Source organism: Lutra lutra, chromosome 5 (genome assembly GCF_902655055.1).
Source record: "Lutra lutra chromosome 5, mLutLut1.2, whole genome shotgun sequence".
Classification (NCBI taxonomy): domain Eukaryota; kingdom Metazoa; phylum Chordata; class Mammalia; order Carnivora; family Mustelidae; genus Lutra; species Lutra lutra.
Window position 1 is genome coordinate 135,772,766 of NC_062282.1, and position 27,529 is coordinate 135,800,294.

A 27,529-nucleotide genomic window follows, 5' to 3' on the forward strand; every position below is an offset into this window, starting at 1 on the left:
TTTTAAAAGTCCTATTTCTTATTCCCATTTCCAGCTTACCTTTCTTCACTTGGGGCTTTTCTGGATTGGGATGGGAATGAGATTGGATTTCTTTGTCCCATGTACTTTCCTACCACATTTTAGGTTGTGGTTAGTGTCTAGAAACTTAACTAGAAATGAAAGTTTTTGGTTAAAGATAACGTAGGTTGTATGCAAACATTGATTCCACTAAAAGAATAAAGCTTAAAAAATTTTTAAATATATAAAGCCACAAGGAAAGGAAGAATGGGTGAAACGATGAGCAACAAAATTTGGTGACTAAAAGGGAATGTTGTATATGACTTAGCAGACCTAATAGACCCAAATGAGAGAGACTAGTATAATCGTGTTAATCTACTCTAGAATAAGAGAATATTGAAAAATGGCAGAAGTGAATTTATATATCCTGTAAACATACTGAAAACCCTCAGCCTTCTTCCCCTGCTCAGCTAGTAGAACATGACAGAGCTTGGCCTTTACCCTCCAGGTCCAAGATTGGAAGAATCTTTAGGTAATCTGACTAACACATGAGGATAGACCTAAAGATACTGACATTGATGGTTCCTCAGTTAAATGGCTCAGCCTGATTACTCACTTTAAATGGTGCCTCATAGTTTGACAACCTTTCTAAATAGCTTTGTGGTTTGTCACTTAAATGTGAAAATCTGAATAGGTCTCTTAAGATGAAAACTAGAGCTTAAAACTAAAAGAAAAAAGAATTGGGAAGAATTGACTTAGGCAGGTAAACGTTAAAAAAAAATCGATCTCCTTAGAGAGGTAGAGTTTTGTGATCATGGAAAAACAGGATAGTCTATAAAAGCATAATTGAAACAAAAATAGCATTTGAAAATTAAAAATATGAGCGCAAAACCAAAAATCTTAATAGATGGTTTGCAAAATAAAGTTGAGAATGTTTCTCAGAAGTTGGGGGGTGGGGGGAAGGAACCAGAGGTAGGAAATACCAGAGGAGAGTAAAGAATTAGGAGGATCAGGGGCACCTGGGTGGCTCAGTGGGTTAAGCCGCTGCCTTCGGCTCAGGTCATGATCTCAGGGTCCTGGGATCGAGCCCCGCATCGGGCTCTCTGCTCAGCGGGGAGCCTGCTTCCTCCTCTCTCTCTGCCTGCCTCTCTGCCTGCTTGTGATCTCTCTCTGTCAAATAAATAAATAAAATCTTAAAAAAAAAAAAAGAATTAGGAGGATCAGTCCATGGCACTGAGGGATGTGAGTTTCTAAATAGGCAGGGTCCACTGAATGGCCAGTGTGGTAGATAAAAAATAGACAACTGGGAAATTTCAGAACACTGGGGACAGAAGGAAGAACCTGGAATCTTCCAGGCCAAAAAAAAATATGCCAGACAAAGGAATCTGAATGGTTTCAGTCAATATCAAAATTGGAGGCTGGCAAGAGACAGCATTCGCTTCAAAACTATGAAGGAAAATGATTTTCAACCTATAATTCTTTATCTAGCCTAGTTGTCAAATATGAAGATAAAGGTATTTTGAGATACAGAGCGTCTCAGTATTTATCTCCCTTGCATCTTTCCACCAGAAGATTTGGGAGAATATACTTCAATGAAAAGAGGAAAGAAGATTGAGGAGAAAGACCGGATACAAGAAACAGGAAATCTAATGAGATAGAGGCATAGGGAGCCATGGGATGCCAGTGAAAGGACAACATAGGATGACAGATGTGTATGATTGTTGTAGACAGTCATAGATGATAACCAGCTCAGATTGGAACAGGTAAGAAGTCTCAAAGATATTCTTCAAGATGAAACTTTGGTTTGAATTAACATCTGAGAAAAAAAATTTAGGAAACTATTGGAAGATTGAATTAGTGACAGGTGTAATAGAGAACACAAAGCAAATGCAGTGATATAACATTTATTAATTACGGTAAGAATGAAGGATTGTGCAGGAAAGGAAAAGTAAGCCTAGCTTACTATGTGGCTTAGTTGTGAATTGCATTTACAGAGTCATAGTAATGGAAAGACTGAGTGCTGATCTAACTCTGTGGTTATCAGTGGGGGTGATTTTTGTTCCCCTCAGGGAACATTTGGTAATATTAGGAGATCTTTTTGGTTGTTTCACCTTGGGTGGGGAGGGCTGTTGACATCTAATGGGTAGAGGCTAGGGTTGCTGCTGACCCATCATCCAGTGCACAGGAAAGCTCCTCCCAGCGTAGATTTACCTGCTTCAGAATGTTAGTAGTGCTGAAGTTGACAACCTAACCAAAACTGATAGAATTTTGTTGAGTGGGTGGAGAGATCAGAAGGGGTTGTAGAATGGGAGTGGGAATACAGTTAATTCCATAATGGAAATAATGCCCCAAACTGAGAAAATAAGAACCAGAGTTTGTTTTAGAGATGTGTTAAGTAAGATAAAATCAGATAAAAGGTTAGTTTTTTGCATTGCTATTTGTTCTGTTTTACCATCCAGTGGCTATTCTGAGACTTAGCAGTGGTCTGTGTCAGAGTTCAGTTCACAGAGTTGGTGGTATGCTGTTTGTTGTCTGATCCAAGCTTGTGTAGCTTGGGGTTGAGCCTCGTTCATAAACAATTTCCCAGGACCATTTTCCCGAGCTGCTTCTCTTTTGCTCTCTCCTTACTACTTATTGGCTCTTTGGGTCTATCCTTTTGGGTTCTGTAGCCAGAAAGCCACTCTGGTGTCACACTTCATGTGTTTCTGCTTATGTCTGAGACTGAGCAGCTGGATGTTAGAAGAATAAAAGCTGTGGAGATTGGCCCTCCTCTCTTGGAACCACACAGTTCTTAGGATTCGAGAGTAAGTTTCCTGTCCCTTAGAGTTTTAGCCTCTGTGGGTCTCTGTTAAAGCCACTCTTGGAGCCACCTCTAACCATGATGGCATTGCTTGGGGGCTGGGGCATGGGAGAAAGGAGAAAAGAAAGGAAGAATTTTCCTGTCTCCAAGTGTTAGGAGATCTGCTTAGACTCCTCTCTTCATCCTTGAGGCAGAATTAGAAGGCTTCTAGGGCTGTCTCTGTTCGTGCTGGTGCTCACCTCCAAGCCCCAGTCCACCCAGGCGACAGTGGAAGGTGGAAAAATGGTAAATTCACTTGGAATACTGTCTTCCCCAGTCTTCCTGCTGTTGTTTACTTTTCATAGTCCTCCAATAGCTGCTCTGTGCATTTTGTTGAGGTTTTAATAGCTGCATTTTATTGGAGGGACAGAGTGGATGTTACGTGTTTCATCTAACCAGAATAGGAACCTATGTAAGCATTTAAACATTACATTATAACTACCAATAGGTCACTTTCAAAGTATTGTTAAACAATATGCTAGACTATGGGAATAAAAATATACAAGGATAGAGTACATTATCTCAGTGAACTAATTCGGAGGAGTTTGTGGACAATAATAGTAAAAGCCACAAAATTGTAAAGGAGGGGGAGTCTGAGTGTATGTAAATTTGTTCAGAGGAGCCTGGTGTGTCTACATAAGAGAGTAGGGTTAGTAAGTCATGAAAGACAAATCAGGAGTTTGCTAGATGGACAAGGAAAAGGAAGTAGATATAGCATGTGGATGATAGTTTAGGACATTTCCAAGAATTTGGTATCGCTGGGTATAAAGAACTTATAGAGTAATCTAAGAGGTTATGCAGGTGAGCAAGGACTGGATCTCAAATGCCATGTAGAAGAGTTTTGATTTTTGTATTACCTAATGCCATCAGAGTTGCATGTTACACATTTTCTTCTTAGTATATGTGCTCTTTAAGTTCCCTTTTCCTCAAAGTTTTTCTGTATTGAAATGTAGGTTATTGTACCTACATTTGTCTTACCATTTACATATTCATTCCTCTGTGGGAATGTTACATTGTTTTTATTTTTTATTTTTATTTTTTTTTTTTTAAAGATTTATTTATTTATTCATTTGACAGATAGAGATCACAAGTAGGCAGAGAGACAGGCAGAGAGAGAGGAGGAAGCGGGCTCCCTGCCGAGCAGAGAGCCTGATGCGGGGCTCCCAGCACCCTGGGATCATGACCTGAGCCGAAGGCAGAGGCTTTAACCCACTGAGCCACCCAGGCGCCCCTACATTATTTTTATAATTTAAAAACATGGTTTTGAGGTTGATTTGAAACTCAGAAACCACCAAGAATATTTGCTAGTGAATAGTGTGAGTGATCAAGCTGGGTGATACTAATTTTTAATTTTTTTTTTTTAAGATTTTATTTATTTATTTGACAGAGAGAGATCACAAGTAGGCAGAGCGGCAGGCAGAGAGAGAGGGAAGCAGGCTCCCCGCAGAGCAGAGAGCCAGATGCGGGGCTTGATCCCAAGACCCTGAGATCATGACCTGAGCCGAAGGCAGAGGCTTTAACCCACTGAGCCACCCAGGCGCCCCTAATTTTTAATTTTTTAAAATAACTCAAAAACCAATGGATTTTTTTTTTTTAAATGTAGTTCAGTCTTGTCTCTCGAGGTCATTACCAAACAAGGCTATGTAGTGGAAGAAGCAGTTGGTGATTGCTTAATGAGTGCTGTAAATCCCTAAGTTCACTTAGTTTTAAAATTCTGACTTGTTGCACAAAGAGGGGTTCATTATCTTCATCACATACAAATAATAAAGTTTATTTTACATATGTATGTAGTATATATACTATATATATAGAATATTTCCAGCTCCCTTCAAATGTATTTGGAAAAGACAATTTGGGATTTTAAAAAGTGAGTATACTTTATTTTGAACTCAGATTCTGCAGATGAGGTTATCTGTTCTATTAATGAACAGAGTTGATTTCTTTAATGTCTCTTTATAATACTTTAAATGTGGAGATTAAGTATCTAACATCTTTCCTGTTTGAATGAATATATTTGTGTATATTCTTAGAAGGGCTCTTAAAAAAATTCTATTATGAGTGAGATACCTGTGATAAACTTGTTTTTCCCAGACTCCTCTACCCTTTGCAGCATTGGTGCCATAGTGGTGAGCCAGAGCTGCCTTCCAGACTCCTCTTACTATAGTAATTTCCCCCCAAATTTTGCTTCCTTGATCAGCACTGCTCTTGGTCTCTTTTTTATGTTGGTGGGTCAGGGGTGAAGCAGTTAAGTAGGTTAAAATCATTAAAGTCTGTAAATGTAATTTTAATATGTTTTTTGTTTTTGACAGCCGATTTATTTTGCATATTCCCAGCGAGGAAAGAGACAATGCTATCCGAGTGTGTTTTCAGATTGAGCTTGCCCATTGGTTTTACTTGGATTTCTACATGCAGAACACACCAGGATTACCTCAGTGTGGGATAAGAGACTTTGCTAAAGCTGATATCCTTTTATTATTATGACCGTCTTTCATTATTGCTAAGAAAATATTTCAGCACAGATTTCTTTTGATCGCCTTTGAGATTTATGAGTTATTAGGTAAACATCCTTGATTTCTAAAAACTGTCAAATATGAATAGTAGGCAGAATTTAATACTATTTTTATTTTTATGTAGAGGACCCCTTGAAATGTGCACTGATGATTAGAATTAAATTTGATTTTTCTCTTTCAGAAATAACTAGCCTATTTCTAAAACTGACCTGTTATTTTTATTTTATTCTTGCCGTTCCATTTAATCAGATGATCTTTAATTCACTGCCTTTCTGGGACAGAAATTCTTAAGTAATTATTGAATACTTAATATGTTAAAAGCAGTGTTTTTAGTTTTGTGGCAAGTACAAAGAAGTCTTTGCTTTTGAAGTTTCTTACAAATAAGATAGAAACTTACCAGTTTCTCAGTTATCAAAGATACACTTGGAAATTTAAGATTATTATTGTAATTATTTTTAAAGATTTATTTATTAACGTGTGTGAGAGCGGGGGGGGGGGGCAAAGGATGGGGGAGAAAATCTTAAGCAGACTCCTTGCTGAGTGCAGAGCCTGATGCAGGGCTCAACTCTGGTTGGATCCCATGACCCAAGCTGAAACCGAGAGTTAGATGCTCGACTGACTGAGCCACCCAGGTGCCTCACAAACTAAAGATTATAAGAGAAGCTATGTCACAAGGCAAAAAAAAAAAAAAAAAAAAATTGATGAATTACTTATGGTTCTAATAGTAAATGTTTTTAGAATTTAGAGGTTTTTTTTTGTTTGTTTGTTTTTTTGTTTTGTTTTTTTTTTTTTTGGCAAAGCTATGTTTGTAAGGGAATATAGGATTTTATAAAGAGAGGAGTGGGGAGTATGTTCCGTGTAAAGAAAAGGATTGAGCAAAATTAGAGAGTTGGAAAATACAAGGGATATCTTGGGAAATAAATTAGTTTGTATTGAGGAGACAGTTCTTTTTTTTTTTTTTTTTTTTTTAAGATTTTATTTATTTATTTGACCGAAATCACAAGTAGGCAGAGAGGCAGGCAGAGAGAGAGGAGGAAGCAGGCTCCCTGCTGAGCAGAAAGCCCGATGTGGGGCTTGAACCCAGGACCTGGGATCATGACCTGAGCTGAAGGCAGCAGCTTAACCCACTGAGCGACCCAGGCGCCCCGAGGAGACAGTTCTTATGGGGACACATTAGGAAGAGATGGCTGGTATATAGGGAATATTTGTGGGTTCTTAAACCTTGAGCCAAACTGATTTTTATCCTGTAGGTCATTGTTTTTAACTATAAATCATGCATTCAAATGGAATTATACTCACAAATTCACTAAACTGTGCTAGAATTGGAATAAGAATGAAAATAACCCTTGTACTCAGCTCCCTATAATTTTCCCTGAGCTCCATGAAGTAAAGACCACCTCCCGACCCCAACTAGGTCACTGTAGAAAATGGACGTAACACTGATTGTTCTAAATATGTTAGCCATAAAACATTTTTGAGCAAGGCTAAGGAATATTATGCAAATCATTTGAAAATGGTATTCAAGAAGACTTACTTGGGATAGGTTAAACCATAGGATGGGCTGTCAAATTACTTGACATTGTAGCAATAAGGTCCTAAGCCATAGTAGAGGGACTAAACACTGAAGAGACATTTCAGTGGAAGAAATGATCAAGCTGATTAACTATGAAGAAGTAAAAGAGGAGGGTGCTGTGGTGGCTCAGTTGGTTAAGCGACTCCCTTCAGCTCAGGTCATGATCCTGGAGTCCCGGGATCTAATCCCGGCATCGGGCTCCCTCCTCAGCCGGGAATCTGCTTCACCCTCTGACCCTCTCCCCTCTCATGCTCTTTCTCTCTCTCTCTCAAGTAAATAAATAAAATCTTAAAAAAGTAAAAGAGGAGTCAGAGGGGGATATAAGTTCTATTGAACATTATCTTTGTTAAAGCCTTGGTCATAGATTTCCGTGGAGAAATCATGAAGGATTTGGCTTTTTAAGAAGCTATAATCTAGGTATAGAACTGTTAGGAGTTATCTCTGTTCCTGGTGTATTTTTATGTTTTCTTCTGGTAAAGCTTTTAATGGAAGAAATAAACATTTAATTAAAATTTATGCATAGATTCAAAAAAGCCTGTGATAACTTTAAAACACATAAGGGGTTTTCGTAAACATTTAAAGCCAGACTGTTAGTGGGAAGTACCTTTCCAGAATGTTATTAGCAAGCCTGTCTAGAATTGTAGGGCTTCATGGAATGGTTGATGTTGTATCCATACTTTATTCTTTTTTCTCCCTTTCCCCAATTGAAGGCATTGTATTGAGATTATATTAATTATGTTGAGGTTAACCTAGTGCCTGTCTAATTACAATGTTGTCATAGATGGTTGATTTTTTTTGGGCTCTTTGATGGCCTCTGTAATTTTTACTTCAACTATAAAACCAAAATAAAAATTTAAATATAAAGCTTATAGAACTTAAAATATGTTTCCATAAAATGAATTAATGTGATTTTTTAAAACCAGCTAGCTGCCAGTCACAACATGAATATAATGCTTCTTTGAGGGTATTTTGATATGCCTGTACTACCCGTTTTTGCACATCTTTCTTTTCTACATCTGTTAAGAAATGGGTTTTTTGTGTGTGTGTGTGCTGGGATATTGTTTGATCCTTTTTTTTTTTTTTAAAGATTTTATTTATTTATTTGACAGAGAGAGATCACAAGTAGACAGAGAGGCAGGCAGAGAGAGAGAGGGAAGCAGGCTCCCTGCTGAGCAGAGAGCCCGATGCGGGACTCGATCCCAGGACCCTGAGATCATGACCTGAGCCGAAGGCAGCGGCTTAACCCACTGAGCCACCCAGGCGCCCATATTGTTTGATCCTAATGCATAATTCGTGTATTAACTTTCTTCCGCTTTTGGTAGCCCACGGCGGTTAGAGTAGTACTAGTATCAGTATGGTCTCTGAAACCAAGTTGTAGTACTTGATATATGTCATCATCCAAATGATTGAAAATATGCTCATAGTACATGTTTTTAGGTTAACATCAAAATAAAAACACAGAATATATGTTTTCATAGAGGACTTGAGGAACCTTAAGCGTATGTCCTTGGTTTGAGAAACACTCAAAAATTATAATTTTTCCCACCTTTTTCATAATTAACAGTGTTGTAGTGATGAGACATTTGATGACATGGAGAATTGGAAGGCTGAGCATATACTTTACAGGTTTAGGCTTTATTTACTTTAAAAAAGTAAGTTTTTACACTGCCCAGTATGGGGGGACCATGCCCAATTTCTTTTGAAAGAGGCTATTCTTCCTTAATACCCAGAGTTAATATTTCTTTATGATTGTTGTTGTTTGTTTGTTTTTGTTTTTTTAAGATTTTATTTATACTTGTTCAGGAGGAAACAAATGTGGAAAAAATAAATAAGGGGAAACTTAGGTGAAGATTTGAGTAATTTCATATAAAATTCATAGTTGATTTAAATAGGTTTCTATCTGTATAGAAGCACTCAAGCTATATTTAGAGAGAGGAGCTTCCTTAACACTATGTATACTCTTCAGTCATTGTCCATTTTTGCTGCCTCAAGGTGAAGATGTGGAAAAAGTTTTGGATGAATGGAAGGAATATAAAATGGGAGTACCAACCTATGGTGCAATTATTCTTGATGAGACACTTGAAAATGTGAGTGTAATAAAAGATTTTTAGTGCAGTGATCAGCTGTTTTCATCTTATTAGTAAGATATGTGTTATTTTGTTCTAAACAGGTTTTAAAATGGACTTTTAGTGCTAAAAGGCCAAATTTTGCATATTTTGTCTGCATTCTGGGTCTTATTGTTTTCTACTTGTAGTATGACTTACTGCAAAAAAAAGTCATTTAATTGTTGGAGAAATACTTTAAAATGGTCAGAATGCCTGCCTTCACACTAGTAGTGGTATAGTCAGACTCTTAGAAGATGTTAAAATCAAGTATTGTATAAAATTATTGGTTATGATAGTTACTTGTAGTAAGGAGAAAGCAAGTTTTATATTTACCTCTGCTTGTTTTTATAGGTACTATTGGTTCAGGGGTATCTAGCAAAATCAGGCTGGGGATTTCCAAAAGGAAAAGTAAATAAAGAAGAAGCTCCTCATGATTGTGCTGCTAGAGAGGTGAGTTCCTGCAGTTTGAAACCTAGTAATATTTGGTGATTATGCTTTGAGTGTGCTTTTTAGCCATGGAGATTTATTGTTTGAATCATTAAATCCTCTTTCTAGAACTTGACTGCATGAAGTAACTTCTCTTTTATAACAATGCTTTTGCCCATATCTCTTCTATTATTCTTCCCTTAATTTGTTTCCATTTTCTTTTTTTTTGCGGGGCTTGATCCCAAAACCCTGAGATCATGACCTGAGCTGAACGCAGAGGCTTAACCCACTGAGCCACCCAGGCACCCCTCCATTTTCTTTTTTGCCCATTTTTAATTGTTATCTCTAACTCCTTTCTATTTTGATGATATATTCTCTACACTTTTTTAAGAGTTGGATTTGTAATTGGTAAAACATTTTGGCAGTTACAGTCCTTGTTTTACGTTTATAGTCTTGGCTTCCAGACACAATTTTGGCTTTTCTAAGAAATTTACATTTGTTGCTCAGAACCCTCTGTAGCTTCCTGTTGTCTGTAAGATGAAATTTAATTCTTTTAAGTATTGAAACTCCCTCCCTTATCCCCAACACAAAATTTAGCTATTCCTAAATTTGTCTTTGTTCTTGGTCAGAAGAATTTATTCTCTGTCTCTGAATTTGACTGCTTTGTTTCAGTTCTAAACTTTGCTTATATTATTTCCCTCACTGGAAGTTTCCCTCTTCTTCCTGCCTATTCAAATCCTATCTAGACCCAGCTCAAAAGATCTTTTTTGCCCGAAGAATTGCCACCAAGTAGCTCTGTATCCAGTATCTGAGTTTATTTGTCAATGAGATTTAGAGTGAATAAATTTTTTTTAACTGAGGTATAGTTTACACACAGTGTTATATTAGTTTCGGGTGTACAACATAGGGATTCAAGTCTAAACATTATGCTATGCTCACAAGTGTAGCTGTCATTTGTCACCATACACTGTTATTAAAATACCATTGGCCATATTTCCTATACTCTACTTTTCATCCCTATGTCTTACTCACTCCATAATTGTAAGTCTGTACTACCCACTCCTCTTCATCCATTTTCCCATCCCCCAATCCTGTCCCCTGTGGAAACCATCAGTTCTCTATTTATGGGCCTGTTTCTGCTGTTTGTTTTTTAGATTCCACATATAAATGAAATCACAAGGTAATGTCTTTCTCTGTTTGACTTATTTCACCTAACATAATACCCTCTAGATCTATCCATGTTGTTGCAAATGGCAAGATCTCATTCTTTTTTATGGCTGGGTAATACTCCTGTGTATATGTGTGTGTACACACACCGTATCTTTATTCAGTCATCTGTCAGTCGATGCTGGGGTTGCTTCCATGTTTTGGCTGTTGTAAATAAGGCTGTAATAAACATAAGGGTGCGTATACTTTTTCAAATTAGCGTTTTTGTATTCTTTGGATATATACCTAGTAGTGGAATTACTGGATCATGTGGTTATTATTATTTTTAATTTTTTGAGGAACCTGATACTGTTATGCACAGTGGTGGCACCAGTTTGCATTCCCACCAACAGATGCATGGGAGTTTCTTTTTCTCACATCTTCACCAGCACTTGTTATTTCTTGTCTTTCTGATTCTAGTCATTCTGTAGAGTGGAAAATTTCTAAAGTTTATTGTTAATTAAAATTCCATGTATTTAAAAAATTAATTCATGAGCTCTACCCTATAATAGTCTTGGAACTTTTATAAGTTATTGTTTAGACATTTGTTTGGTGTTAATTATGTATTACTTGTGATACACTGTGGACTGTATTCTTTTTTTTTTTTTTAAAGATTTTATTTATTTATTTGACAGAGAGAAATCACAAGTAAGCAGAGAGGCAGGCAGAGAGAGAGGAGGAAGCAGGCTCCCTGCTGAGCAGAAAGCCCGATGCGGGGCTCGAACCCAGGACCTGGGATCATGACCTGAGCCGAAGGCAGCGGCTTAACCCACTGAGCCACCCAGGCGCCCCAGGATTTCTTATTTTATTTTATTTTATTTTATTTTATTTATTTGACAGAGATCACAAGTAGGCAGAGAGGCAGGCAGAGAGAGGGGGGGAAGCAGGCTCCCTGCTAGGCAGAGAGCCTGATGCGGGGCTCGATCCCAGGACTCTGGGATCATGACCTGACCTGAAAGCAGAGGCTTAACCCACTGAGCCGCCCAGACACCCTGTGGACTGTATTCTTATTTATCAATTCCTTGGTCATTTATTGCACTACATCTTATCCTTGAAATTTGAGACCCTGAGCTATAAAGAAGCATGATATAATGGAAAGAAAACTAGCCTAGGAGTTGAAAGATTTTTTTTCCATTAATAGTTCTCATATATGTTAGAAGCCTAGAGACTTAGGGTGAGCTACTTAATTTCTCTGTGAGATACACATTTATTAAGAAGAGTTACGTAAGGACTTAATAACTTAAGGTAAATCTAAGGTGTTAGTGATTAACTTTGAAATATTTTTGGGGTGGCAATATAGATTTTGTGGCAAATCTCATTTTGATCTGTTGCCTTATAATTTTTTTTAATTCAGTGTTTTGCTGCACCAACGTTCACCACCTGGTTTAAGTTTGGATGTAATTATTAGTGAGCAATAATAATTAAGATTCTTATAAACTACTAGTAGTTATTTAACACAGAAAAACCATTAATGGTTTGCATTTTAAATTTAATATAGAAGAGCTAATTGAAGTGTTTTCAACAGATTATAGACAAAGTCATTGTATCCAGGTAAGTGAAGGTTTATACACACCTCCTAACATTAAAAGCTGTTCAGGTAGCAGGAGAGAAATTGACACATACTGTAAGAGCTTTCCTTTTCCTTTTTGTAGGTGGTAGGAGATGAAATGGAGCAGTTGTAAAGTCTCCCTTTTATGTCCTCAAACTCGGATTCTCTTGCTCAAAAGGAAGGACAAGTAGAAATCATAGCATCCTACTTAGAGGAATTGATGTGTAGTTCTGTATGTAGAGTTAGGTTAATCCTATAGCAGTAGATAATTGTCTGGGTCCAGAAAAGACACTGCATTAACTAGAAAACAGTCTAAATTTGGACTAAATTTGGTGAGATCTGTCTTTTTAATTGGATCTTTTTGAGGGAACTTGGAGGAAATCAAGTGTTTAAACTTGCATAACTGGTGCTCGCTTCGGCAGCACGTATACTAAACTTGCATAACTGAAGAGAACTATCCCATGTCTAAGGAATTATCTACATCTATCACTATAACCTTTCTTCTGACCAGTTTTATACACTATATTATAAAGAGTCAGGATGATGCAGAAATAAAGTATTGGGGGAGGGAATGGGGGGGTGCAGAGGCAGTTAACCTGTGAGCTGAGGCACCTAGTTTTCAGTTTAGTTTATCTTGTTTTCTGCTCTGGGATACTAAGGTAAAAGATTGTCCAGTTCATGTGGTGCTAATTTCAGTAATGATTATAGATCACCACAGTTTCTAAGAAAGTAAATGAAATATATTAGGGGCATGGGGAGTGGGAGAATGGAGTGTCAATGATAGGATGCTATAGAGAGTCTTGTGGGGAGGAACACAACCATTATGGGAGAGTTCAGTCATATACCAAGGTCTCACAGTGAACAGCAGAACAGGGATGCAAAACACTGGTGGTTGGTACTGGAGTCCATGTTCCTGACTACTACAATATAGGCAGTCAAGGAATATTTGTAAATGAGTATTTCTTAACACATAGATGAAAATGGAAGGAATTTGTGATTTTTAAGTATAAATATTTTCTAATAACATTTACCTTTCTGATTCGAATCACTTTTCTTTTTCTGTTTTAGAGTTTTTGTCTTGCTCTGAGGAAAGTGCAAGTATTCTTAGGAACTGTAGTCTAAATTTTAGGGGAAGATTTTTTCCCTTTTGATAATAACAATAATCCTTCTAACCTTTTTGATCTAAGAAACGTCCTCTTTTTGCTGATAAAGGAACTTGTCAGAAAAAAACCTTTTCTTTAATTTTTGTAAATTTTGGGATTAGAATTTGACTTTTATATGTTTTTTTTTTTTTTTTTAAGATTTTATTTATCTAGCAGACAGCGATCCCAAGTAGGCAGAAAGGCAGGCAGAGAGAGGGAGGAGGAAGCAGGCTTCCCGCTGAGCAGAGAGCCCGATGTGGGGCTGGATCCCAGGACCCCGGGACTACAACCTGAGCCAAAGGCAGAGGCTTTAACCCACTGAGCCACCCAGGTGCCCCTACATCTGATTTTTTAAATGGTTGCCTCTGTTATATAAAGAGACAAAAATTTTAAGATTAAGGTTGCACATTGTACCATGGCCTGAGTGGCTTAAACAACAGAAATTTATCTATCCCAATTCTAGAGGCTCCCAAGATAAAGTTGCCTGCTCATAAGGTTCCTGGTGAGGGCTCTCATCCCAGCTTGTACGTGGCTGCTTTCTCACTGTGCTTACATGGTCTTTCTTGGGTGCCTTTGTGAGTGCAGAGTGTGCCATGTCTCTTCCTTTTCCTCTTCTTTTTTTTTTTTTTTTTTAAGATTTTATTTATTTTTTTGATAGATCCCAAGTAGGCAGAGAAGCAGGCAGAGAGAGAGGGGGAAGCAGGCTCCCCGCTGAGCAGAGAGCCCGATGTGGGGCTCAATCCCAGGACCCTGAGACCATGACCTGAGCCAAAGGCAGAGGCTTATTTATAACCCACGGAGCCACCTGGGTGCCTGTGTTTCTTCCTCTTCTTACAAGGGCATCTGCCCTATTGGATTAGGCTCCCAACCTTATGACCTCATTTTACCTTTATCATCTCTTCACAGGCCCTCTCCCCAAACACAGTCGCATTGAGGGTTAGGCCTTCAACATGAATATTGGTGAGATGAAGTTTTAGTTCATAGCATTTCCCTTTTTGAGTAATCAAAGTGTTCACCTAGCGGTCCTAGACGTGTAGTGTGTCCTTCTGCCACTTGATGGTGCTGCAGTACTGTTCGGTGGTGGTAGGGGGAGGATGTACTGTTTGTAAGTTTTAGTTTAAACCCAGATTGGGATATTACCACAAACTCCTCCGAAAAATAACAATGTTTCTTTTCATTTTCTCTTGTATTAAGCTATAAGGAGGAGTTCTAATTTTTTTTAGCTTCCATTAGCTAGGCTGATGCCTTAAACGCTTTTTCTTGGACTTTTAAGTTATGCAGTTCTGTCATGGGTGCTTACCCTTTTAAGTTGCTAATGACAAATTAATTTGGTTTATTTTAGTTACGTTATTGTTCTTATTCCATTATCTGTGGCTGTCCAGGGGTGTTTTGTTATAGCAGAATCTGACCCATCTTATAAGGGCTGTGTCTGTGGGCTGAACTGAAAGAAGCAGCGGCAGCCTTCTCAGGGACAAGGTGTGAATATAACTGTCAACAGAGAGCGTAGTGTCATCGTTACAGTTTCCAGTCCTTGACCTTTTGGTTCACCGCTATTAATTGGGTTCTGATTACTTTTATTCAGTGAAGTAGATTTAGGACAAATATGTGAAAAATGTTTTCTAGATACTGTTGAAAGGGTGCGTTAGGATAACCTCAGTGGTCTACGGCCATACCACCCTGAACGCGCCCGATCTCGTCTGATCTCGGAAGCTAAGCAGGGTCGGGCCTGGTTAGTACTTGGATGGGAGGATAACCTCAGTGTATTTTTATTGTTGTTGTGAAACACCAGTTGTTGCGCAAGTAAATGATACTTGGCAATTCACTTGTTTTGGGACTTATTTTTGTTGCTTGTTATTTAGCAAAACAATATATTTTACTGTAATGAAACCTCCTTTATTATGCATTTAATCCTGCGTATTATGATTAAATCTTGATAGAATCTGTACAGAGGAAGTATTGGTGGATTTATTCTACCTCTTCCTGTAAGTTTATAAAAGGACAGTAGGCAGAGGATTTCTTTATCTGTCTGTGCTGGTGCTTTTTCAGCACATTTTAAAATCTTACTTTAGGAATTTTATCTGATATCATTTGGGAAGTTAATCCTTTTCTGTGTGCTAGGAAAATTTAAGTATTAAAATACAGAAATGAATTTTATCCACAGAAGATGATATTGAAATTTTTGTCTTTGGTATCTTTATATGTAAGTGAGTTACTAAAAACTTTTCCCAGTAAGTCTAATGAGAGTGGATTCCTAACTTTAGAGGCAAATTGATTATTAATCACTTTTAGAATTGAGAGATTATATCTGTTACTTTATTATACTTGTTATAAGTTTGGTTGTACAGGGTTTGAAGCTGCCTGTGTTTAGTGCTGATGGCTCTTATTTTGTCTCTTACTGTACCACTTCCTTCCATATGATTCCAGCTATAGCCATCCCCAGATCTCTAAATGGATGCCTTTTTCTTCTTATGTGGCTAACTCCTGTTCATCTTTCAAGTCGCAGCTCAGGTGTATCCAGCAGAATAGGATGCTTTCCATGATACCTTCTCCAGATGACCACCCCATTTCACAACTCACACCTTAACCCAGAGCTGAGTTATGTATCCTTATAGTACCCTCCTACCTCTTGGCATGTATGTCCTGATTACAACTATTTTCTTTTTTAGGCTGAGCTCCTTGAAGAGCAGTGCTTGCTCTGTTAATTCCTGAAGCCCATGCATCGAATAGTAGTTGTTAACTTACTAAGCACACAGTATATATTTGAGTGCACTAAATATATTGATAGAGATAATTTCAAGTAGTATAGAGAAAAATAATACAAAGAATGGATTTGCCTGCTAACGTTTTGCCATACTTGGTTTTTTACATTCACTTATGTATGTGCATATGGCTTTTATTTTATTTTTTAAAGATTTTACTGATTTGAGAGAGCAGGAGAGACAGCAGAGAGCACAAGTGGGTTTAAGGGGAGGGGGCAAAGGGAGAAGGAGAAACAGACTACCTGCTGAGCAGGAAGCCTGATGCAGGGCTTGATCCCAGGCCCCCGAGATTGTGACCTGAGCCCAAAGGCAAACGCTTAACTGAGCCACCTAGGCACCCCAGTTTTTATTTTATTTTTTTAAAAAATATTTAGAGCGAGCACGGGAGCAGGGGGAGGGAGGGGCAGAGAGAGAAAGAATCCCAGGCAGACTCCCCGCTGAGCTTGGAGCCTGATGCAGGGCTCAATTCCATGACCTGAGCCGAAATCAAGAGTCAGACGCTTAACCGACTGAGCTACCCAGGTGTCCCTTAAGATTTATTTATGTATTTTAGGGTGAGAGAAGGTGTATGCACACACAAATGAGCACATGGTGGGGAGAGGCTGAAGGAGAGTCTAGACTCCAAGATGAATGTGAAACCCCACACAGGGTTCCATCTCATGACCGTGAGATCACAACTGGAGCCAGAACTGAGGGTCGCATGCTTAACCGACTGTACCACTCAGACATCCCTTGGTTTTTATTATTATTGCTGAATAATTTTGGAGTAAATTGCAGACATCATGTACCTTAATCCCTTAATACTAATGCATATAAGTTTTAAGAACTAGGAAGTTCCCTTATGTAATCACAGTGTAATTATCAAATTCAGGAATTTAACTTTGGTAGGTGTTGTTATCTAATAGGTATTTAATGTTCACATTTACCAATTGCCCCAGTATGTTCCTTTCAGCAGTTTCAACCCCTTTCCCATCCAGGATTCTCTTCCAGGCTCAGGCATTGTGTTTGCATTACATTATTACATATCTTCAGTCTCCTTTAATTTGAAAAATTCCTCAGTCTTCTTCAGTACTTTTTTTTTTTTTTTTAAGATTTTGTTTATTTGACAAAGAGACATAGCGAGAGAGCGCACAAGCAGTGGGAATGCCAAGCAGAGGGAGAGGGAGAAGCAGTCTTCCTGCTGAGCAAGGAGCCTGACAGAGGGGCTTGATCCTTAGCAGCTGAGTCACCTAGCAGCCCCTCAATATTTATTTTATTAAGCGTGTGTGTAGTTAGATACTATTTGTAACACAAAGTTAACAGGTTTTGCTCACAAGGAACTTGGATTATACTATTTACTTTCAGCGTAGTTTCTCACATACAGACTTACATGACTAGGTATGTATTCTTATTTGTTATTATAAGTACTATTCAGGGAAGGAAGCTAATCAGAACAATTTAATAATGTTTATATATGTGTTTAATTTAATAATGTTTATATATGTGAAACCAACATTCAGATCAAGATACAGAATATTGCCAGCACCTCAGAAGATTCTATCCTGCCCTTTCTCAGTCAATACCCAGTTTTCCCACACCTCCTAGAGGGAAGCAGTACTTTGCCTTTTATCACCATTGATTAGTTTTGCTTGTTCTTGAGGTTCATATTAAAAGGATTTTGTGTTAGGTCCTTTATTTTTTTGTGTTTGTCTCCATATAAATCTGTGAGATTGATTTATACTGCATATATCGGTAGTTGGGTTTCTTTTTATTGCTCTTTAGTATTCCAGTGTACAGATAGTTGCAGTGCTTTATCTCTTATGCATTGGATTGTATCCATCTTTTGGCTATTATTATTAATTTTTAAAGATTTTATTATTTGAGGGGGAGAGCAAGCACCCAAGCACAGAGGGAGAGGGAGAAGCAGATTCCCTGCTGAGCAGAGAGCCTATTGCAGGGCTCGATCCCAGGACCCTGAGATTATGGCCTGAGCTGAAGGCAGACACCTAACCGACTGAGCCACCCAGGCACCCTGCTTTTGGGTATTATTAATAAAACTGTCCCAGGTATTCTTATATGTCTTTGTTGAGGTAAATAAGCTCTCATTTCTCTAGGTGTGGCTTAGTCATAAAGATGATGTAAACCTGTTGCCAGTAGTTTTCTGGGTGGTTGTACCAGTTTACATTCCTACCACCTATATATGAAAGTTCTAGTTATCCAGGCCAACATGAGAAATTCCAACAATTTTATCCCATGTTTATGGATTGGAAGAATTAATATTGTTAAAATGTTAATACTGGTAAAAGTCATCTATAAATTCTGTGCAATCCATGTCAAGATTCCAATGGCATTTATTAATAGAAAGAGGAAAAAACAGTCCTAAAATTTGTTCAGAACCATAAAAGACCCTGAATAGCCAAAGCAGTCCTGAGAACAACAGAATGGGAGGCATCACACTTCTGGTTTCAAGCTACTGTAAGACTTAGGTCATCAAAACTGTGTGGTACTGACAGAAAAATGGATGAGAGGAACAGAATTGAGAGCCCAGAAATAAACCCAAGCATGTACGGTCAACTAATATTTAACCTGGGAGCCAAGAAAACACAAGGGAGGAAAGATGGTCTCTTCCGTAAATGGTGCTGGGAAAATTAGGCATTGACAAAATAAAGAAACTAGATGCATGTCTTATGCCACTCATAAAAATTAACTCAAAATGGATGAGAGAATTAAATGTAAGACCTAAACCATGAAACTTCTAGAAGGAGTTATAGGAAAAAAGCTCGTGGACGTGGGTCTTAGCAGTGCTTTTTGAATGTGACACCTACTAAAGCACAAGCAACAAAATAAAAAACAAGTGGGACTACATCAAACTGAAAAGCCTCAGCAAAAGAAAGTGCCAACAAAGTAAAAGGGTTACAGAATGGAAAAAAGAAATTTGCAAGTTATATAGGGGTTAATACCCCAAATATATAAAGAACTCCTAAACACAGTAACAAAAAAAAAAAACCCTACTAATCCAATTAAAAATGAGCAAAAGACCAGAATAGACATTTTCCTAAAGGAGAGCTACAAATACCAACAGGTACATGAAAAGGTATTCAACATCACTAGTCATTAGGGAAATTGCAAATCAAAACTGCAAAAAGAAAAAAAAAACACAATGAGGTATCACCTCACACCTGTTAGAATGGCTGTTATCAAAAAGATAAATGTGAAGATGTGAAGATAAGGGGACTGATGGTGAGATTGTAAACTGGTGTAGCCACTATGGAAAACAGTATAGAGATTTCTCAAAAAATAAAACTACCATATAATCCAGCAATTCCACTTCAATTCCACTATATTCAAAAGAAACTAATACTCTAATTTGAAAAGATACTGTACCCATGGTCGCAGCATTATTTATAGTAGCTGAGAAGTGGAAACAACCTAAGTGTCCACTGACAGGAGATAAAGAAGCTGTGGGGTATATATATACACACACACACACTGCACACACAAAATGGGTATTATTCAGCCATTAACAAGGAAATCCTGCCACTTGTGCAACATATATGGACCTTGAGGGCATTATGCTAAGATTTTGAAATAAGAGAAAGACAGATGTCATATGATCTCAGTTATATGTGGAATCTAGAAAGAAAAAACAAAAAACCAGTCTCAGAAAAAGATCATATTTGTTGTTCCCAGAGTGGGGATGCGGGGGGTAGGGAGAATTGGAGGAACATGGTCAAAAGGTACAAACTTCCTATTATAGATAAGTGGTAGGGATGTAATGTACAGCATGATGACTATAGGTAACCACTGCTGTATGATATATATAAAAGTTGTTAAGGGAGTACATCTTAAGAGTTCTCATCACAAGGAAAAAAATACTTTTGCCTTTTCCCTTTTACTGTAGCTGTATGAGGCAGTGGTTGCTAACTAAACTTAAGGTGGTAATCATTTCACAGTATATTTATGTCAAAGCATGCTATACACTTTAAGCTTATACAGTGATATATGTCAATTATATCTCAATAATAGTAGAAAAACTCTTACGGTAATTTTCACTGTATACAAATATCAAATCATTAGGGGGCGCCTGGGTGGCTCAGTCCTTAGCATCTGCATTGGCTCAGGTCATGCTCCCAGGGTCGTGGGATCCCAGGGAGCCCTACATCGGGCTCCCTGCTCAGTGGGAAGCCTGCTTCTCCCTCTCCCACTCTCCCTGCTTGTGTTCCCTCTCTCACTGCCAAGTAAATATTTGTTTGTTAGATAAATAAAATCTTTAAAAAACACACAAGTATCAGATCATTGTGTTGTACTGCTGAAACTAATGCTTTTTTAAAATTTTTATTCATTTATTTTTTGAGAGATAGAGTGGGGGAGGGGAAGAGGGGGAAGAAGAGAGACCAATCTTTTTTTTTTTTAAAGATTTTATTTATTTATTTGACAGAGGGAGAGAGATAACAAGTAGGCAGAGAGGCAGGAAAAGGGAGAAACAGGCTCCCTGCTGAGCAGAAGGCCCGATGCAGGGCTTGATCCCAAGACCCTGACACCATGACCTGAGCTGAAGCCAGAGGCTTAACCCACTGAGCTACCCAGGCACCCCCTGAAAGTAATACGTTATCCATTAATTATATTTCAATGAAAAAATTTAGCCATTCTGATGGGAATGCAATGCTTTATCATTGTATTTTTATTTGCATTTTCTTAAAGTTAAATGATTTTGAGCACATTGTCATGTTCTTATTGGCCACTTGTATGTTTTCTTAATTAAGTACCCACTTGTATATTACCCATTTTTTTTTTTTAAAGATTTTATTTATTTATTTGACAGAGAGAGATCACAAGTAGAGAGAGAGGCAGGCAGAGAGAGAGAGAGAGAGAGAGAGGGAAGCAGGCTCCCTGCTGAGCAGAGAGCCCGATGCGGGCCTCCATCCCAGGACCCTGAGATCATGACCTGAGCCGAAGGCAGCGGCTTAACCCACTGAGCCACCCAGGCGCCCTATATTACCCATTTTTTAAAAGTTGGGTTACTTCTCTTGATACATAGGGCTTTCTGACATATTGTGGATTGTACTGTTAATGTCTTCTGGTTTATGTCTTCCCTTTGATAAAGAGAAGCAGCTCCTGTATCATTGATGTGCAAACTTTTAGGTATCTCAGTCTTTTTTTTTTTTTTTTTTTTTTTTGGTGCCGCAGTCTTGTTATAGTTATAAATCTAATATCTCTCAAGGTTAATATATAATCAAAAATGTTTTTAATCTCTGTCTCAAACAGTAGAGTAGACCTTTGTTTTAAGTAAAAGGAAAACTAGAGCATCTGGATTTTGCTTTAATGGAAACATCAGATAGCATATATGCATTGTGAAATAAATCCACATGATTGATGGTTTTAATTACATTGTCCTGTGTATATAAATGTTAAGATATGGGGAGGTATGAAACTTTTGTCATGGAGCTTCAGATTATTCTGGGAAAGATAACATAGTTTTGCTTTGTTTGAATGTCACTGATCACCTTTAATAGACTGTTAATTATGTATACCTACAATACCAGGTGTAGATATAAAGAAACATAGGACAACATAGGACAAACATATAAAAAAACATAGGACAATACCAGATATAGATATAAAGAAACACAGGACAATTTTTTTCCAATACCACATATGTACTTAGGTACCCAGTCTGACATTCCCAGAAGTAGGAAATACAAATGTTTCTCATATTCTGTATACCTATAGAACATTTTTCAAGTGAGTATATTCACCTAGCTTTTTTATTTTTAATGAGGAACAGGAGGTTTAGCATGCTTAGGGATTTACAGAAATGGTAACAAATGAGTTGTATATCGTGGAGGAGCTTAAATTGGGAGTCCTAGACTACACATGTCTGGGAGAAGGATACTGTGCCTTTTTTGAGGAATGTAGAAAGAGGTGCATGAAGTGACAAAGAGGGAAGAGACAAATGAGCAGGAAAAGCTCCTGCATACCTGTACCTTTGAAGAGATTCAAGCCTGTCCATGTGTTTTAAAGATTTATTTATTTATTTGACAGAGAGAGAGATCACAAGTAGGCAGAGAGGCAGGCAGAGAGAGAGGGAAAGAGAGGAGGAGGAGGAGGAAGCAGGCTCCCCGCTGAGCGACAGCCAGATTCGGGGCTCAATCCCAGGACCCTGGGATCATGACTTGACCTGAAGGCAGAGGCTTTAACCCACTGAGCCACCCAGGTGCCCCTGTCCATGTGTTTTAACATCTTTTGTCCCACTGAGTGGTTAACAGATGCTGAAACCAGAGGAAAGGGGAGGAACTAGGAATGTGTAAAAGATCCAAAATGGGTTCTAGCCACTGAGAATTCAAAGCCTTTTTGATTGGTGGGGGTGAAGTGGGGGAAGGACTTTGTCAGAGTAATGCAGATGTTATTTGAAGGAGAACTTTTAAGTCCAGAAGAGACCAGTGGTTTAATCAGAGTAAATGTGGTTTCTCTAGTTGAGGGAAGAGGTGAAGGTTAGATGTAATATCAGTTCCTGAGATTTATGTTCTCCCAATTCCTTCTCTTCCAGCCCTTGAGGCACTGCTGAGGGAAGGCAGTTTTAGAACCATGAGTCTGTTTCACTGGTTTTCAGTTTTTTTTGCATTCATCTCTCCACCCTGCCAACCCCAACACATGGGGTTGTAACTATACTTTTGGAATCTGTGCGTTTAAGTTTTAGTACTAATCACAATTCAGTTTTCATTTTAAAAATGGGTTTTTTTGTTTGTTTGTTTTTAAGATTTTATTTATTTGAGAGAGAGTGAGCAAGAGAGAGAGCACTAGCAGGGTGGGGAGGTGCAGAGGGAGAAGAAGTAGACTCCTCACAGAGCAAGAAGCCCAGTGCAGGACTCTATTGCAGGACCCTGGGATCATGATATGGGCTGAAGACAGATGTTTAACTAACTGAGGCATCCTGGAGCCCAAGAAACAGTTTTATATGTGTAAGGCAATTTTTAGTTTGTAGCTTGGTGTACATTTAGATTTGTAGATGCTATGAATAAAATCCATATGTGGTCCCAGTATGTACTCTCCACAGACTGGGAACTGTTGCTGTATTCTAACATTTTAAGAGTTATGGACTCAATTACAATGTATGTGTGTGTTGGGGGAGGGGTGACATTCCTCACACCAACAAGCAGTTGTCAGACATTGGCTGGGTATCCTACAGTTCAACTCAGTTCTGACTCTATCTGGAAATGTCATCAGATTCTTCAGGTTAAAGGCTCGGTCCTACAAGACTTCCTTTTACTTCATATGACAGTTGCAATTTGTTGTCTTCTGTGCATCTAACCTATTGGAGGTTCCAAAGACACCCTCCTTGGGTTTAATTTGCTAGAGTGGCTTTCAGAACTGAGAGAAACATTTTACTTGATCACCAGTGTATTTAAAAGGATATATAATTCAAGAACACCCAGATGGAAGAGCTGCAGAGGGCAGGATGTGGGGAAGGGTTGCAAAACTTCTGTGTTGTCTCCTAGTGTACCACTCTTCCAAATCTCCACGTTCACCAGCCCGGAAGTCGTGCCACACCTTGGGTTTTTATGGAGCCTTCTTTATATAGGCAGGGTTGATTAAATCATTAGCTGTTGACCATGGAGCTCAATCTCCAGACTTTCTCCCCTTCATGGAGGTGGGAGGTGGGGTAGGGTTTGAAGGTGGACTGAAAATTCTAATCCTCTGATCCCTTGGTTGGTTGTCCTTGCAATCAGCCCCCCATCTTTAGGTGGGGTCCAAAAGTCACCTCAGTAACATGGCAAAAGGTACCTTGGTTGCTTTCATCGATTAGGAAATTCCAAGGGTTTTAGGAGCTTTGTATCAGAAAGGGATGAAGACCAAATAATACATACTTCTTTTTGTAAATCACACATCTTTCTTCATTGAATAGGTGAAGAACTTGGGCTGAGATATGTAAAAGGGTTTATCCATAGTTGAACACACTTCGGAGCTAGAACTAGATCCTAGAATATTCTGATTTCTTGCCTTATGTTTTCATGCCTTTAATTGTCTGGATTTTTCTGAGATTTTGCTTTGGAATAAATTTTAACAAACTGGAGGTCTAACAGAAACAATTGAAAATCGTCACCTAAATTTGTTATTTCCAGGTCTTTGAAGAAACTGGTTTTGACATCAAAGATTATATTTGTAAGGATGATTACATTGAACTTCGAATCAATGACCAGCTTGCTCGTTTGTACATCATTCCAGGAATTCCAAAAGACACAAAATTTAACCCAAAAACCAGAAGAGAAATTCGGGTATGTAATTTAAAGTATTTTCAGGCTGCTGGGCAGTATCCCAATTGAATGAAGTAAGAAATTGCTTTTAGAAACTCCCTGATGATAATTAACTAAATGAATTATTTTTTTTGTGTCTCAGAACATTGAGTGGTTCTCCATTGAGAAATTGCCCTGCCATAGAAATGATATGACCCCGAAATCCAAACTTGGTTTGGCACCTAATAAATTTTTTATGGCCATTCCCTTTATCAGGTATGTTCCTGTTTCTTGAAAAACAATACTACTTCTGATCTTTTTTTTTTTTTTTTAATGTAGCCAAATTTTAAGAGTGAATTCTTAATGTTTTCATAGACCATTAAGGGACTGGCTTTCGCGGAGATTTGGAGATTCCTCAGACAGTGACAATGGATTTTCCTCAGTTGGTAGCACACCAGCTAAACCCACTGTGGAAAAATTGAGGTAAAGAAATATATTCATAGAATTCCTGCATTCTGATAGTTTTTAATGCAGTAGCATTTTCCTTCTAAAGTTTACAGAGGTATTGGATTCCTTTTTGTGGGTATTATTTTGTTACTGGTCTTAGAGATAATAGAAATTTTTTTTAAGGGTTTTTGATGAGATGAAAAAGGTTAATTGGAGTTTGAAAGGAGCTTCAGGCACATTTTAAAATAGCATACACAAGAGGGTACCAACTTTCTAGATGGGGAGATAGAACATGGAGGGGAAAAAAAATCTGCCTCTGTGTATGTTGCTATTCTCTTCTCATAGCCTACTTCAGAGACAGTTGAGTCTCTGAAGATGGTTGAATGGAGGATATATTGAAGTCTGTTTTTGTATAGGGGTTATGAGGAATACTGATGAATAATTTGTTCCGAAACTTGAATTGTGAAGACTTGGGCTTGCTGCTTTTCTTTCCCTAACAAAGACTATTTGTTGTATTGTAAAAAGTGACTGTTACATGGACAGGAACCACAAAGAACATTTTCTTGGTTGGAAGTTAATTATATCCAAATTATAATTACAGAGTAGGCTGAGTAAATAATTTTGTTAAATAAGCCATATATATTTGTAATAAGCTTGCTAGAACTTTTATATGTTAGGTTCAGAGAGAATTGCGTTATACATTTTCTTAATTAAATGTTCTGATTCTGTCTGAGGGCTTCAGAAATTAAACAGGAACAAACCACATCTATAGTCAATATTTTTTTAAATACATAGGGAATATTTCATCTTGGTTGGGTTTTATGAGGACAGGAGCTTAGACTATGCCTCGAGAGTCATTTCTGCCTTTCAGAACCTGCGATTATAATCCCCAAATGATATACTATTAGACACAAGTGAAACAGTATAGGAAAAGTAGATGGGAGTGTAGTTAAGATTTAGAAGAAACATACTATTCAAAAGTTACAAAATAGTGACAGTGTTTGGAAAACAGTGGTATTTGGTGTTTGGGAGACTGTCCATCATAGCAAGTGAGGTGACTCCTGTATCTTTTAGTCCTAGGCTTTGTGGTCCTGGAGAGTGGAGTAAGGATGTTACGAAGCAATTCTAACCAACTTTCAGGTTTCTTAGGCAGGATGGTGTGTTCTTAGTATATAGACTAATGTCTGTGATGATGTGTTAGAGGAAATACCTGAATTTTGTCTCAATAAAGTAGGCATGCTGCAATTTTGTTGTTATTTTTAAATGGGAAAGGAGAATTGTGAAATATTCAGAAACAATCACTGTAGTACGGTTCTTTAGATCACTGACCCTGGACTGTTACTATACCTGTAAGCGGTACTATAAAATGGTATCTCTTAGGGCGCCTGGGTGGCTCACTGGGTTAAGCCTCTGCCTTTGGCCTAGGTCATGATCTCAGGGTCTTGGGATTGAGCCCTGCATCTGGATCTCTGCTCAGTAGGGAGCCTGTTTCCCCCTCTCTCTCTGCCTGCCCCTCTGCCTACTTGTGATCTCTCTGTCAAATAAATAAAATCTTTTTAAAAAAATGATATCTCTTTATTACAGACTACTGTGTGAATACAACCTTTTACAATCAGATTCTTTCACATAAGAATTTGAGACCAGACCTTTATTTAATTTGCTCATCTATTGTCTTGGGCCCCTTAATGTTTTTGCTTTAGAATATAGCTTAAATTTCAGATCCGCTTCTAGCATAGAGGACTTGTAACTTGTATCTGTGTAGGATCAGATTCCACACTTTAAACATTCTGGTTGAGAATGAGTTGTCTCTCCTAATAAGAACATCCACTTATATTTGTTTGTTTCAACTAAATTTAGAATTATTTTCTTCAGGTTTTTAAAAGGTATAATCGCCTTTTTAAAGATTTTATTTATTTGACAGACAGAGATCACAAGTAGGCAGAGAGGCAGGTGGAGCGGGAGGGGGAAACAGGCTCCCTGCTGAGCAGAGATCCTGATGTGGGGCTCGATCGCAGGACCCTGGGATCATGACCTGAGCTGCAGTCTGAGGCTTTAACCACTGAACCACCCAGGCTCCCCTAAAAAGTATAATCATTTATAGGGAGGAGGTAATATGGGTAATTTAGGGAAGTTTGGGATTAAATGTAGCACTATTAATTCGTTCAAGAAATAGTGAACACCAGTCACTCTTCTGGGTGCCAGGGACAAAGCAGTAGGTTAAGTAGATAAGAATCCCTGCCCTTAGGGAACTTGTATTCCACTGCAGAGAGGTAGACAGTAAATAAGAAAGTAAGGTTGGTGATCTGTAAGATAAACTATCAAGGTGTTAGAAGACTTTTAAGTGAAAATTTCATGATATGGTTTTTATTTTTTTTAAATCTTGGTGTAGTCGAACCAAATTCCGCCACAGTCAGCAGTTATTTCCTGAAGGTTCTCCTGGTGACCAGTGGATAAAGCACAGGCAACCACTGCAGCAAAAGCCATATAATAATCATTCTGAAATGTCTGACCTTTTAAAAGCAAAGGTGAGTGATAATACATTTAAAGAGATTTTCATAAATTTAGATTTGACTTTGAAATGTATCTGAATTGAAGAATTGCAGATTAACAGTTACAGAACTTTGCATTGTTGATCTAAGACTTTTGTGTTCCCGACTTGTGATTAGAAGCGCAGCAGAGACTTCTTAACACCTTTACAGTTTTGGTAGAAATACAGTATAGTAAGTAATAAAAATTAGCATCTGACTTTGGTATATATGCCATCAA

At 38.1% G+C, this 27,529-nt stretch overlaps 1 protein-coding gene across 4 annotated transcripts in view; it reads left to right on the top strand.

Annotated features, from left to right (window-relative positions):
* The window catches only part of DCP2 (decapping mRNA 2), a 54,126-nt gene that overhangs the window by 12,752 nt on the left and 13,845 nt on the right, over positions 1–27,529 (top strand). For 3 of the 4 annotated variants that reach the window (XR_007127605.1, XM_047730876.1, XM_047730877.1), the window contains exons 2-8: positions 5,146–5,297; positions 8,879–9,006; positions 9,376–9,474; positions 24,206–24,358; positions 24,480–24,592; positions 24,692–24,799; positions 27,153–27,288. Coding sequence is in view for 3 of the 4 variants with exons in the window: in XM_047730876.1 (XP_047586832.1) it covers positions 5,146–5,297; positions 8,879–9,006; positions 9,376–9,474; positions 24,206–24,358; positions 24,480–24,592; positions 24,692–24,799; positions 27,153–27,288 (889 nt within the window). In the remaining variant the exon portion in view is untranslated. The remainder of the gene's footprint in view (positions 1–5,145; positions 5,298–8,878; positions 9,007–9,375; positions 9,475–24,205; positions 24,359–24,479; positions 24,593–24,691; positions 24,800–27,152; positions 27,289–27,529) is intronic. The other variant, XM_047730878.1, reaches the window with a different exon arrangement.